The 15,970-nt window shown below is 31.1% G+C and overlaps 1 protein-coding gene across 1 annotated transcript; it reads left to right on the top strand.

Annotated features, from left to right (window-relative positions):
- Positions 1-288: 288 nt before the first annotated feature.
- LOC141717731 (galactoside 2-alpha-L-fucosyltransferase-like) lies at positions 289-3,856 on the top strand. Its single transcript, XM_074519918.1, has 2 exons — positions 289-808; positions 2,125-3,856. Exons 1-2 carry the CDS (start codon positions 544-546, stop codon positions 3,585-3,587), a joined length of 1,728 nt encoding a protein of 575 aa, XP_074376019.1. The 5' UTR covers positions 289-543; the 3' UTR covers positions 3,588-3,856.
- The last annotated feature ends 12,114 nt before the right edge of the window (positions 3,857-15,970 follow it).

Below are 15,970 nucleotides of genomic sequence, written 5' to 3'. Positions count from 1 at the left end.
AGAATTGTCCTAAAAAAATAATTTCAAAATGATATGATAATGGTGATGTATTGTTTTGAATTATTTTAATTGATGAGATGATGTAAATATATGCAGTTTATTTAATTAATTGTATGATACCCAATTAAAATATATCATGTGTCATTTTAAAATAGCTTTGGGATTATTTGACCATTCTCTTGATATATAAACTACAAGTACAAGTATAACTAGATGATTGATTAATAGAGAACACAACGTGGACGAGCACAACGAAATAAATCTTGAGATAAATTTACGAGTCGGTGGGATTGATATGATTCGGTACAATAAATATCTGTGACTCGTTCACCATGTGCTAATCATAAATCTTTAAATCATGGACATCAACAACTAGCGCAACACTTCACTACTAGTGTTTCTACTGCACACCACTTCTCTTTACTGTCTGTACTTGTCAAACCGACGCCACTCTCCTTCACCTTTTTCACTTCTCTCTTCGACCCATTTGACATCTTCGCAAACTAAAACAACCCTTTTGATTTTACTAGTTATTGTTTTGTTATGATGAAGAGACATAATAGGAGCTCTAATGGAGTTGCAGATCGTTTAGATCCTAATGGACATAATGACCTTGAGTCCAGAGTTGAGGAGTTAAAAAATGGGTTGAATCCACTTAAACTCATGGGGATTTTTGTTGTTTGTTTGATGGGCCTTTCTGTTTTTTTCTCTTTTTCTTTGATCTTGAAAGACTCTACTTCTCATTCTCTTTGGGCTGTTGCTGAAGCTAGGCCTATTGATGAGTTCATTCCTCAACAACAACACATTGGTACTGTTTACATATGGCTGATTCTTATTTTTTCATTTTTGTGATATTTTATTTTCATTATGTGCTTAAATCTGTTTTGATTCTTATTTGTTACTTCTGTTTATGTATATTAATGTGAAACTGTATGTTCATTAGGCTGGTCAATCATTATTATACTAGAGTTATTTAAAAGAATGAGAGTATTGAAGTTTCTTTATTTATACTAAGTCTGTATTCTAATAAGAGAATTAGACTTAGTAAGTTGATACAAGTATTTAGAATACATACAAAACAGTGCTAGCTAATTGATGGCCAATTTGCTAAACCGTTTAACGATATTGCCAATTATTGGGAATTGAGCTGTCAACGTGTCATGAAGATGGTGCCACCGTTGTGGCTTAATGTTTCAGATGCTGAGGATGTAATGAAAAGTTGAACAGAAGACAATGTACTTAATAGTCAATATGATGCTTTAAAAGCAGGGTACAGGGAGAGTCTAATGCAGGCAAGGCTAGCTTATTTCTACTCATAGGAGTGGAGAAACTGTTTCCATGAATGCATAATCATGACAATTACATTTTCCAGCTATGATTCGCACACCTCATGTGGATGTAACTCTTAAGTGTAGAACAAAATATGAAAGATAATTAGGTGGTTTGTTATGAGCCGGCAGGGCAAGTATTTTCTCATACGATTCACTTCTCCGTAATTAATAGTTTATATAATCAGAATTTCAGCAGTCCTAGGGACTTACATGGCAATTTAGAATTGAAATGTCTCTGTTATTGATTGTCACAGCTTTTAGAGCATACACAGCAGTACAGCACCTTGGAATGAGCTTTTGAGGAGTTACAGTTATGAATTTAGAAAGAGCACATAGGACTTGTAATAGGGGTACCGGACAAATTCTTTTTTGCAAACAGTCTTTTTTTGTATGTCAAATTAATGAAATAGCTAAAGTATGTTAACAAAAGAAACTTAGCGCCCCATCTACTATATGCTATAAATTAATGCATCGGGTTACTGATTCACCAATTTAATTTATCACATTCTTCTTTTTCTTGGAGATATTTTGGGATAGAACTATAGAAGAATTAGCATTTGAATTAAAATTTTGCAAGAAATATAAGCTAAATAGTTTCTGTGTGTTTCCTACTTATGTTTTCATTAATGTCCTAGCTTGAAGATATTATCTACAGTAAAAGATTACTACAGATTATTACAACTCGTGTTCGGTCTCGGCCATGTAATAAAATGTTAATATAAGCTAACAAAGATGGCATTTTTCTGAAACTTTTATTCAGTTACTTACATCTTTTTATGTACTCTTGTTTTAGAAACCAGGGTAGAAAGTGAATCCTCCCATTTGTTTGAGGTGTGGAATGATGAAGTGCTTGGGGGCCTTCTTCCTGGTGGTTTTGATGCAAAATCTTGTCTTAGTAGACACCATTCAGGATCTTATCGCAAAGAATCACAATACAAACCTTCTTCTTACCTTCTATCCAGATTACGAAGCTATGAATCTCATCTCAAACGGTGTGGACCCTATACCATGTCATACAACAAAACAGTGGAAAAACTCAGGGCTGGACAACAGCCTAATCCCTCTGAGTCTGACTGTAAGTATGTGGTTTGGATATCTTATAGTGGTTTAGGGAACAGGATTTTAACTTTAGCTTCTGCATTTCTATATGCTCTTTTGACAAATCGAGTTCTTCTTGTTGACCGTGGAGCTGATATGGCTGATCTGTTCTGTGAGCCATTTCCTGAAACGTCGTGGTTACTTCCATTAGATTTTCCAGTCACTAATCAGTTTGACAAATTTGACCAAAGTTCTCCTCATAGTTACGGAAATATAGTGAAGAATGCCACATTAGATCATTCAGTCACCCCTTTTCTGTATCTTCATCTAGCCCATGATTACGGTGATCATGACAAGCTATTTTTTTGTGAGCAAGATCAAGCTGCTTTTCCGAACATAGATTGGCTAATTATAAAAACAGATAATTACTTTATTCCTTCTCTCTTCTTGATACCCTCTTTTGAGCAAGAACTACATAGTCTCTTCCCAGAGAAAGAAACTGTTTTCCACTTCTTAGGTCGGTATCTCTTCTACCCCACGAATTCCATTTGGGGCCTCGTCACTAGGTTCTATGAAGCATATTTAGCAAAAGCAGATGAAAAAATAGGTATCCAGATCAGAGTCTTTGATACTGGAGTTGGGCCTTTTCAACATGTACTAGATCAGATATTAGCTTGTACAATGAAGGAAAATCTGCTACCAGAAGTTGATGAAAACGATCAGATCATCATCCCATCTACCAATCAAAAAACCAAAGCTGTACTCATGACATCGTTAAGCTCCGGTTACTTGGATAAAGTTAGGGACATTTACTGGGAGCATCCAACTGTAACAGGTGAAATAATTGGAGTTTATCAGCCAAGTCATGAAGAGTACCAACAAACTGAGAAAAAGATGCAGAACAAGAAGGCATGGGCAGAAATGTACCTACTGAGTTTGACTGATAAACTAGTTACAAGTTCATGGTCAACTTTCGGATATGTAGCCCAAGGACTTGGCGGATTGAAACCATGGATTCTGTACAAGCCAGAAAACGCAACAGCCCCTGATCCACCTTGTCGCAGAGCCATGTCAATGGAGCCTTGTTTTCATGCCCCTCCATTCTACGACTGTAAGAAGAAAACTGGGATTGACACTGGTGCTGTTGTTCCTCATGTGAGGCATTGCGAGGACATGAGCTGGGGACTTAAGCTGGTTGATCATGTCAACGACCTGTAGTCATATCGTGTATTGTAAGTTATTTTCAGTGTACGATAAATATGGTACTGTCAACTAGAGCCAGCAAATTTTGCCCCTTTGTATTATATTGTTTTTAGTGCAAATTAGTGAGAGTAGTAGCTGTTTGAATTTAGTGATTCCGATCATCGCGATTGGCAAGATTGTATTTCGAAGCTGAAAAATCAGTCCTCTAATTCCATGGAGTTTCAGTGTAGCATAGCTTCTTGATTTGCTCAAATCAATCAGATTGTGCTTGTAATGTGTAACAATATTTGAATTCTGAACTGTTCTTGTTTAAACTTAACCTTGCTACTAAAAGATTTTCTTGAGGCCAGGGTCCCAGAAGCCCTGGACTGTTTGGTTTCCCATAAAAAGTTGAGGAGGCCAGTGTTAGCAAGGCCCAGTTGCATTGTAAGTGGCTAAAATATATGTAGAATTAATAATGGGCCGTTATATATCAGAATTCAGAACATAGTCTAAATGTGATATTTTTTTTATTAAAATTTCATTTAGATAATTCTAATGCCAGAAGAAAAAGGAAGATCCCAGATAGTTTATTCAGAATAATGCCAGGAATCTGGGATACAAATGCTTAAATCGTACCCTTCTCGAAAATCTACAGCTCCTAAATTTTTTTGGAGAAAAATGTTCATCGGTACGTAATACGTATCCCAGTAGTTACACGAGTACTTAATGAATTATAATGGCAGAGTATCAAGTATTTGACAAACTTTTCCCATTACAAAAGTACTCTTCGTACATGAACATTAGAAATCATTTATAATTACGTAATTAGGAACATAAAACAGAATTTATCATTAAGGGACGTCCTACTATTGTCTTTTTAAAAAAAATAATATTTTGATAAATAGCTGATTTTGCTGTGTACATGTACCTCCATGTTAATGTATCATGAAATTTGACCTAAACTTATCACAAACTAACGAACACTATAAAAATGATCATAAGCGTGCCATTATAAATCTCTACTCAGTGACTCAAGCACATAGAAAAAGAAAAGTCTAGTTGAGATACGGAAACTAAAATTAACCATTAATATTTCAAAATACACCTCACTCTCTTCTTTGTCTCTCCACCCTTTCTGTTTAACCACATAATAGTTAGCTTCTTTGACATCATAGTTTGTTAAAGTTATTATTATTATTCAGTTGTGAATCCAATATTTGATACCATTACACCAAAACATACCAACTTCAGTTAACATAGACCAACGAAAAGCTACAAACACTTGCTTAAATTAAAAATCCATACATGTAGTACCAAAGTTTGTGGTAAGAATGGATCGTGACGTTTGCAGGACGATTCAATACGAGAAAACTAAATTAATTTGAATTGCGGAAAAAGTAAATTAATTTTTTAGCTGCTTTTGTTTCGTCTGATTATTTGTGACTTGGTCATATTCTCATAAACATTTATAAATCAGTAGTAACTAATATATTTAGTTCCATCAAGAATTGACTTTTGTATCGAAGAAAGTCTATTGATCATGTGACGGCATGGTATATTTTTGTTGCTGCCGACTTCTGGGGGAAGAATGGATAAAAAAAGGAGATCTTTTGTAATGGGCATTTTGATATTTTTAATGTCTATGAGATTCTAACTTAATAGCAGAAGAAGTATACCACAAATCACATGTTCGATTTTTTTTTCTTGACCTATAATGAAGGTTGAGATCATATATGACATATTTCACAATTTTCGAGTTTTTCGCTTTATATTTGTACCGTCTTTGTGCTCATTTATTAAAATTAGATATCTGACATTTTTACTGCAAAAATCATAGGGAGTAGAAATATCATAATAATAATTGAGATGAAGGAGAGAGCAATAAGTTTGGTTTCCAGGTAAGCAAGAATGATATTATCCAGCTGGAAAAGAGTTGTCCAGTAAGCGCGTGAAAGACGGTGTGACGTGGAACGTTACAGAAGCCTAACAACATCAAACTGTGAACAAACAGACGACAAATGCCCAATTGGTGACACGGCATCATTTTTGTTTGTTTTCATACACTGCCCACTCCCTCACTCTTCCATCACACAACTTTTCTTCATTCCCCTTCATTACATTCAAGACTTTCTTATTTCACATTATCTGTTATATTTTACAACAAAAACTAATAATCAGCCTGTATGTAATAAACTTGCAAAGCAAAAATGCAGCAAAAAAAATACACTTGCATTGTAAAAAGTTACTCTTCACGCATTGGCCTAACTAAAGAAACCTTTAGGTGTTAGGGGCTATTTAGATCATGAGAATTCAATCCGGTTAACGGGGATGTAAATAAGATTTTAAAACACATTTTTATATTTATATCTCATTCACATCCTCGTTAATCGATTTGTTGAATTCTCATGACAAAACGGACATTTAGTTCACACTTCACATTCTATAGTTCTCGATTTGTAACAGATTTCATGACTTTGTTGTTATAGCACACTATTATAATTTCCTTAATAAATAACCGATGGGCTCTTGATCCGGCGATATGTTTAGTGTAAAAAAGAAAGGGTTCGAATCTTGTCAAGGACAATAATTATATTTCTTAAAAGTCATTAGAAAGATGTAATTACTGCAACTGAAAATGGAATAAAGTTATGAGATGTCATGTTATATAGTTAGCCAAACTCTACATAGGTCATCCTTTTTACTTATTTACATATTCACCAATTTCCCACCAATTACCTTATGATGCAAGTATTTTCGGATTATATACTTTTCTGTATACTTCACATGAATAAACCTATAACAAATGGAAATGGTGAATTCTTTACGAAATAAACCTTAAAACACTATAAAAAGGGAGTATCAACCATTAGAGGCCTCATTTGCTATTTCAGTTGATAATTTACGTTTCTAGTAAAATCAAACCAAACATATTCTGTATGTCTAATCGGAAATAGGGTCAGATTGATACGATGTACCTAAACTCGCAAGTAGGGTTGAGATCTGTCCAGACTTAGACCTTGTAAGATAATAATTTTGCAAAGCTCCAAGCATGGAAGGTTAGAGGTAAATACATTTGGTTCTCTTAATCTTTATTGTTAAAGGAATAGACGTGAAGACTTGCAGCATCTGAATCAAGAAGCAGGGTCTTGTAGTTATGCATAATTAGGTCCTACATGAACTTAATTGTTGGGTCTACATGAACTTAAATGGTTGCATCATTAACTAATGGACAATTATGATATCATTGAACCAATGGAATAGTATGATAAATTCTAATTAAATCTTAACGTTTAATGGAATAGTATGATTGGTTCTAATTAAATCTTAACAGGGGCTTAAGTACAAGTAAAACAACCACTGATACAGACTTAACTGACTATCAAACAACTATGCAGATACCTTCATAATGAATTTTAGAACAAATGGTTTGGATTAGCTAAGAAACTTATTAGTTGAGTCGGTAAGGTTGCGTACATTCTACCATCCTCTCGAAGCGGGATTATTGAGTATGTCACTTTTGCCTTTCCGAATATCAAGAAACTAGGTTATTTTAAAATTACCCCCTTTACACGTTAAGATTTAATCTCACCATATTGGTTTAGATTTGTGCAGACGCGGGGATGAATCTCACCATGTTTTCAACAAATTTTAAGCCAGGTGTGCACGACTATTTAATTTCACCGTGTTTTTGTCGAGTTTATATCCTTTTGTCCAATTTTAATATAAATAAATAGTTTCAGGCTACTATTCCATAACCGTGCACTTAAGATTATGTAGTTTAATTACTGGTGAGATATTATGTTGATACCCATTTGATTTTATGTTGATAAAATATACAGGTTGGGAGAAATATCAAGAGATTTAAAGTCAATATTTCTTTTCGCCTTTATTGCTTTAGGATTGTTCTTGATTATGTTGATACTCATTTGATTTTATGTTGATAAAATATACATGTTGCTATAGCATTGTTCTTGATTATGACAAAAGTAATACATTTTATACCACTTTTTCTCCGATTTTTCTACCTTCCCCCGGTTTTAATCATTTGGATTGTATATCATTATATATATATATATATCTTTGTACTTGCAGGAGAAAATTTGGAATAAGAAGTGATGAATGAACTTACCGAGGCAAATACCAATTTCTTATTACGATGAGATAGTCTGTCATATTAAATTTGAAGTAACTCGATCACAAGGAATTGCTAGAAAAAGTAATGACCTGAGGATTGCAGAGATATTGTATTATATTTAATGTTTGCAGTTGCAAGATTTACTGATTTTTCAGAATTACGTGAACTGCGGATCATATTTAAAGAGAGATTTTGGAAGTCAATTGAATTATATATGCCAGTAAAGAGGTGATTGTCCATGTTCAAGTGTATATAACATGCTTCATACGATAAAATGTCAAATTTTTAAATCTTTTTATAGTAATTGAATATCCCTTGAAAAATAAGATGTTAATATATGCAGTTAGGATTCCAATTATCTTCTTTCATCTTAATGCAGTTGTGGATAATTTATGAGGTAAAGTTTCAATTCTAATCGCAGATGGGACACATCTTTGTCTCTACATCAGCACAATCGCCATCAGCAACAAAAACATTAGGAACCTGCTAACCAAGAAATTGAAATCCTGCATAATTTATTATTTCATATGTTCAAGGAGGACTCGGTAGGGGGGTTGTTTCTTTGCAAGATTGTTCTCATTAGGAGCCGGCCTCTCCCTTCAAACTTTTGATTTTCTCTATGTGCCATGTGAATTAGTGTGCAACATCTCCTCGCGAGCTCTACTGTTGCACATGACTTGATAAACCAATAAAAGTGAATCATGGTGAAGTACTAAAGCCTGTAATATATGCTGCTTTCAGCTCATCCAAGTTCCAATACCTAATTTGGATGATATATCTCATTTGTAAACAAGATTAAAGTTTAGAGACTAAACATCGTACATAAATCACCATGAATCGATCACATTCTTCGTTGTATAAGTTCCTTTGTTTTAACCATATTGAATCTTTAGTTCCGGTCAAGGATTCTTTTAACATTACATTTTTTTCCAATTGCTTTCCTGATCTCATCCTCTTCCAGTATATTTTATGATTCACTTTGTATTCATAACATTGTTAATAGAGTTCCAGACAACTTAACCATGATTTTTATATAAGTTATTTTAATATACCAAAGCACTTATAAAAAAATGTTAGATATAATTATGTACCTCAATTACCTGTTCTTTCTCCATATCCAACCAGAATATTTGATTATTTTTCTGATCCGTGCTTCTAATTTTGTACTTAACTGTGATATTCATGTCAAGCTTACCAATGGGCCTGCTTGATGTCAACTATTTATACCTTACGACCTATAAATCTAAGAAGGATATGTTAGCCTCACAAAGAAGTGATTTTTGGAATGAGCTTGAATTACTTATGAAAGGAGTGTATTGCCAGTGTGGAAGGAGCTCAGCCTGGCTCAGCCTAACATAGGTTAAGCCGTTAAGGATATGAAAATGAAAGGAAAAAAGAGAATAGATATAGTCAGGACAAAAGTAATCTTACATAACAAAGTTTCAACCTCTGGGCACTAGGCACTGCAGTGCTGAACATGGAGAACAAAACTGGAACATGGTGGATTATTTTTTAACTATGTTAGAAAAATTATTGTTGTATTTGTTATGTAATTTGTTGTTGTCCCCGTGCTTTTATCCATACATTTTTCTAAGTTTAGTTTTATTTTATCATTACAATAGTTTCAGGAATTTTCAATTTAATATTTGAGCTCCATTCTAAGTTTGAAAAATTACAAAGTCTGTAGTTTTATATATAGATTTGTTAAAGTTTCAATTAATACTAATGAAATTTTAAAGTAGTTTTGATGAAAAAATTTGAAAAGCACATGTATGTATTCAGTAAAATTAAAAATATAACATTTAACAAGATAGATACATTTTCGGTTATTATAAAATGATTAAAATATTAATTGTAATTACATATTTTTTTCAAAGTTTATATTTAAAATGAAATTTTTGACCACTTTCTATAATTAATGTGTCATTAACAAAATAATCACAAACTACATCTTTTTTGAAGTAAACCAAGTAATGAAATCTTTTAATCATTTTATTGAAGTATTTCTCAGTATAAATATAGTATAAATATGAAGTGTTCACTGTGATTTTTTTAAAAAAATTCGTGCACAAAAATAAATTTAAATGGGAAATGTGACCGAGGCAGTGTGCACAATCTTGCAAGGGTGTCAGGAAGGCCTCATACATTCTATAGTCGTTGCGGGAGATGTTTTGTTCAACATGTAGGTTACTTTGAGAAATTGGGTTATCAGTTTTTGTCACATGCATCTTTAACTATTGAAAATCTTTACAAAGTAATTGTGCCAGGAAGCTTTTCAGTTGTTCCTCCTTGAGGGATAACAACCAGCAATATGTGGTAAACATAAGGTTGAAAGCCATTGTTATTGATCCCAGAATCTTAACTTTTTTTTTCCTAGGTGGGTCGAATACATATGACATCAGGAGCAGCCGGATGCATTCTGTAGATAGACCCTTTCATACATGTAGTCCCGGTCACATGATTAAAATTCATCATATTCACTTCACCAGATTGTTTTCCTTTAATATGATATTTATGTCAAGCTTATCAATGAGCTTAAATTATTTATGAAAGCGATGCATTTCCGAGGTAAATATTCTTTCAGAACAGAGATTGTTGTGCAGCGCAATGCAGAGGAGAACAAAGCTTGAACATTGTTATTTTTAGCAATGTTAAAAAAATTATTGATGCAATAATAGCAAATGTTCAATTTTTTTGTCCTAATATTGTTTTTCACAAGTATTTTTGAGTTTAGTTAGTATTTTGGGTGATTTAAAATTTGAACTGCCATGTAAACTTGAAAAAATAAATTTAGTTTATATGAATACTTTTTATATTGAAAAAATCAGATTAAATAGTATCATAGTATATAAATAATAAATTTAGTTTATATGAATACTTTTTATAGTATTTAACTAATAAAATTATTAAGTTCATTCAAATTATGTATAAAATAATATTGGATAGATAAAAGTGCAATATTAAACTATGAAAAATTTGGATAAATTATGTAACCTTATGTAATATTGATTTTGAGGTCAATTATCTTTTGATATTAAAATATTAAATATTGAATGAATTAATGAAAATCTCCAAAAATTTAAAAAAGAGATAGTGTTATATTTATTTGATATTTTTATGCATTTCAAAATATATGCATACACAATTTATATTTTCGAAAAATCATATTTATCTGCATTTCAAAATCATTGTTATATATTATATAATTTTAAATTTTTTACAGCAAACTATGTCGAGAAAAAAATATTTTAATTTTATAATATATTTTTCAATAATTAATTTTATAATGCTTAAAATAGGAGGTGTTAAGGTGGATATCAGTAATATTAAAATGAATTTTTTATAGAAAAATTTCGTTAGAAAATAATTTTAATGTACTAATGTTTGCTTTTGTAAATTGTATACATCAAGTATAAGTTGTCAATTAACATATTTTAAAATAACTTATATAGAGTATTTATATTTTTTTCAAAGTTTAAAGTGTGAGGTGTCGCCTAACATGATGGCGGGTAATATTGAACTAAATTTTATATCAAAATTTAGCTGTTATTTTGAATATTTTAATTTTATTATCTTTTTTTTTGAAGAATTTATTTTATAATGTTTAAAATTGGAAGTGTCACTTTAAGGTGACTATCAGTAATATTAAAATGTTGAAGAATCAAAATTTGTGTCGACGGGTATTGCAACCATCCTTATATTACTTCAATGTCACATGTGTCGTTTTCAAACCTGATTAGCATTTGATAACGTCATATTTTTTGTTAGAGCTCTCATCTCCCTTTATAATCTAACTAAAGTAGGTTATAAGGTTAATATCTAAAACAAGTGCATTACTGCATCTGTTTATGTAGATATTTGGTTATTGTTGCAATTTTGTCAATATTATTTTGTGTATAATATTCCATGCACGGGTAATCTTAGATTTATGTGAAAAGTCTAAACATGATATCGGTTTTAAGCATGTTGAAGGGGATTTTGACTCACAACAAAAAAATGGTAATCAAAATAATTTGATAATCATCACACGCTGCTCAAACATAGGGGAGTAAGAAAATGTGGTATCACTGATACACATACTACATTATTTTTTTATTACTTATTGTTCTATTTCTTTTTATTTTGACATTATTAGTGGCAAGTTTAAATACAACATATCTTATAAATATTCCAGAATTTAATTTTTTAAGGGAAACTAATGAATATGCTTTCTATCCGGGTGATTATGCGATCGATGTGCGCATTTTTATACCTATATCACTTTCATCACCCTCAAATGCAAGTTACGCGTGACCGGTTATATTGTTACATTTCTTACCGTGTTAGTCACAATATTCATGAAACAAGTTTTCTGGGCTCTCAACCTATACTCAAACATCAAAAGAAAGTAATAGAGGTACACATTTTTTATTTTGTCAAATATACATTGAAGTTCCATAGTAATTTATTAAGTTTCTCCTCTTCTTGCATACAGATATGGAGGACCATCAGCATTTGTCCGCTCTGGATGTTACTCAAGTAGCTTGGACATTGAAGGTTCGAGCGAACAATCTCATTTCTCACATCTATTAGAGCATAGTTTACATATTAACATCCTGATTCTAATCTTGATGCTGAGAAATCCAGATTTCTTATGCAACAAGATATGAATCAAACAAGATATGAATTAGGGTTTGTCAGTATCAAGATTAGAATGAGGATGTGATTACAATCTTAACTCTCAATTATATTCTCCATAATTACAATTCACATAGAATATTATGGCAAATTTAGCATTAGGATTAGAATCAGGAAGTGGATACGAATAGTATATTGTTTCATATCTATGTTTTTAGGTAACTTTTTTAATAACATTTGCAGAACACACATATGCTTGCAATCTTGCCATTAGCTATTTGGAATCAATTTGTGATTTCCATGACATCTACTGTTCAAGAGACTTCCAACAAATCTTTTAGAAAACTGGCGAATCATTTTGCAAATTATAGAGCATTGATATGGATCTGTGCTGATAAAAAAATATTTTAATTGTATAATGTTTAAACGACGAGGCGTCGCAATAATATTAAAATACTTTTGAATAAAAAATTTCCTTTAGCAGAATAATAACTTTTATTTTAATGCACTAATTTATATGTTTTGTATATGTATTCAGGTAAAACATTATGGTTTTCAATTCAACAGTTTTAAAATAACTTATATTAGTATTTATATCTTTTAATTTTCAAAATTTTAAACTACGAGGTGTCGCCGTAAGGCGACGCCGAGTAATATTGCACTATTTTTTTATATTTAAGTTATATATATAGTAATACATTTAGAGAGTAATTTTCAAAAATTGATTTCAAATTCACATGTGTAAGCAATATATGTAGAAATGTAAAATTGTAGTTTTCAATTCAACTGTTTTAAAATAACTTACATTGAGTACTTTCATTTTTTAATTTTCCAAATTTTAAACTACGAGGTGTCGTCGTAAGGCGATGCCGAATAATATAGAACTAATTTTTGTATATTTAAGTTATATATATAGAAATACAGTTAGAGAGTAATTGACACAAATTAATTTCAAATTCATATGTTTAAGCAATATATATAGAAATATAACATTGTAGTTTTCAATTCAACGGTTTTAAAATAACTCATATTAAGTATTTAATTTTTTTTTTAATTTTCCAAATTTTAAACTGCGACCCGTAAGGCGACGCCGAGTAATATTGAACTAATTTTTTATATTTGAAATTTATATACAGAAATACAGTTAGAGGAGTAATTGACAAAAAATGATTTCAAGTTCACATGTTTAAGCAATATATGTAGAAAAACATATATGCGAAAATTAACTTTAATAGATTTTTTTAATCTCAATATACAAATATAATCCACTGTCAACTTTCATTATTGAAGTAGACACCATTGTATAATGCTATACAAAATAGAAATATCTGATTAGTAATGTTTAGACAGTAACAAAAATCAACCAAGTTTTTCTATATGCCAAATCTATTCACATACTGTGTACCAATCTAATGCAAAGTTTAAGCAGGAACAAGATTGATAAAAATATTCTCATATTTTAAAGAATCCTCATGGTGTACTATTTATGTTATGTAATATTTACTGGATTTTTTTAAAAAGTATTTAATTAAAAAAAATATTTACTCAGTTTTGTTGTACAAATTATTAAAATATTGACTACTAAAAACTAAAAGAGAAATGTTAAAATATGAGTTAACAGACTTTTAATTGGTTAAAATGTGAGAGAAAGAAAACTAAATTAAAATACTGAGATTTAACGTTAAACTATAATATCAATTTTATATTTTAAAATAAACGGAACCTAAATAACTGTAATAAATAAATTAAATAAAACTAGAAGATAACTGTTTATGTTATAAAAATTACAAATTTCGAGAAAAAAATTTAAAATTGAAAAAATATGTAGGGCGCGGACAAAAAATCCCTAGTATACTTTCAAGAGTCCGGATTCTATATCAGTTACCTAACCTATCTAGTCCCAGTCTTTGAGAATGAGTAATTTTTTTTAAGAAAATTTAGTTACCCACTCACACCGTCACACTTCTTGGATTTAAAGCTTTGTTCCCGACTTTTTAAAAAGGAAGAAAATAACTGATTATTTATCTCATTTTTAGAGTAAAAATTTAGAATAAATATATATATAATTTATATTTATCATCATTTACTTTTGTTATTTTTCAATAATTAACGGAATGACTACGAGGAAAAGTAAATATATTTTACTTAACTCGCAGTTAATTTCCTTCAACTTTAAAACTCGGAAGCAAGAGGTACCTCTAACTGGAGGAGGAGATACTGCTGAGTGTTGGGTAAATTACATAATGTCTACCGTCTATGGTTGGGAAAAAAGGATTAACAGTGACAACTTTTGATTTTAAACCCAAGAGATGGTGATCAATTAGGGATTAAATCTCGTTAGCTTCTTTAGGTGACGCGTGGGCCTGTAAATACGCGAAAGTCAAGTACACTATTATAGCTCACACCCTTTCCTTCTTTAGCTCTTTGTTAAGCAATTATATGATATACATCACTATTCTTATGAAATCATTGGAATCGAAAGTTGATTAGTGAGTGATTATGTTAATCCTATTCACAAACGGGGAGTTGGTCCCCCTAATCTGAGTAGATAATTTTTTTTTCTGAACAAGATCGGAGTAGGTAGTTGAAAATTTTAGGCATTTTCATTTTATATTTTTCTATGATAACCTCATTTTATATTTTCTATGATCTTGTTTAGAATAAAATAAATTATAAAGATGACACATAATTAGAAGTAAAAGGGTTGGCTTAAAAGAGGGGATAACTATATATCCTCTTTTTGGTCACATGTTCGAATTCCACGGGAGGATGATGGTATTATAAAATATATGTCTTTTGATACTTTTTAAATTTTAGATTATGTTTTGTTCACATATTTTGATGATTATATTTCTAGTTGTAGTAATTGCTATTAATGTTAAAATAGTGCAAAAAAATTATTCATAACATCTGATACATGAAAACTCAATTCCCTTGACATACACGAGATCTTTTAATACTCTATCATTGTTATATTCGAAATGAGAAAAACTTACTCATAACCTTTCATACATGTATGCCGGGATGAGGGGCGGAACAACCTGTTGATCAGTTTTCGTCACTCACACCGTCAGGGGTGGAACTGGGGGGCCGAAGGGAGCCCCGTTCCCCGCCAACTGCGAAATAACCCCAAAATTTTAATATAAAATTTTAAAATTTACTATCAAAAAATTTTTTGGTCCCCTAGATTTAAAAAAAAAAAATTGAGATTGAGAATTGATTATACAAAATTTTATTGATTTTGTTAAATATTTCATTCAAAATAATATTGTTTAGTTGGAAATCATGAAATTTGTTCATTAATCTTAATAATTAATAAATAAACATATAAGATAAAGATAGTACAATTTGAAAAAAAAATGCTTAAAACTAAAGTCTAAAAACAGAACATACTTGTTCAGTTATTCTGCTCCGGTCTCAAAACCCCCAATACACACTATACATACAAATTACAAAATTACAATCCCTAATATCATCTCTCTTTATCTACTCTACATTTGCATCTAATCCGTAAATATGAGTAAGAGAAAAGAGATTACATCCTATTTTCAATCCAAGAAGAAGCAAACAACTACTTGTGAAGATGAAGAGCCTTCTGCCGCCTCAATTGAAGTCACTGGAGATGGAGTTGAGCCTCTGATTTTTGGTGGGATAAACAGAAACT

Source organism: Apium graveolens, chromosome 4 (assembly GCF_009905375.1).
Source record: "Apium graveolens cultivar Ventura chromosome 4, ASM990537v1, whole genome shotgun sequence".
In the NCBI taxonomy this organism is placed as follows: Eukaryota; Viridiplantae; Streptophyta; class Magnoliopsida; order Apiales; family Apiaceae; genus Apium; species Apium graveolens.
The sequence above is the reverse complement of the archived record's forward strand: the minus strand, read 5'-3'. Positions and strand labels throughout refer to the sequence as shown.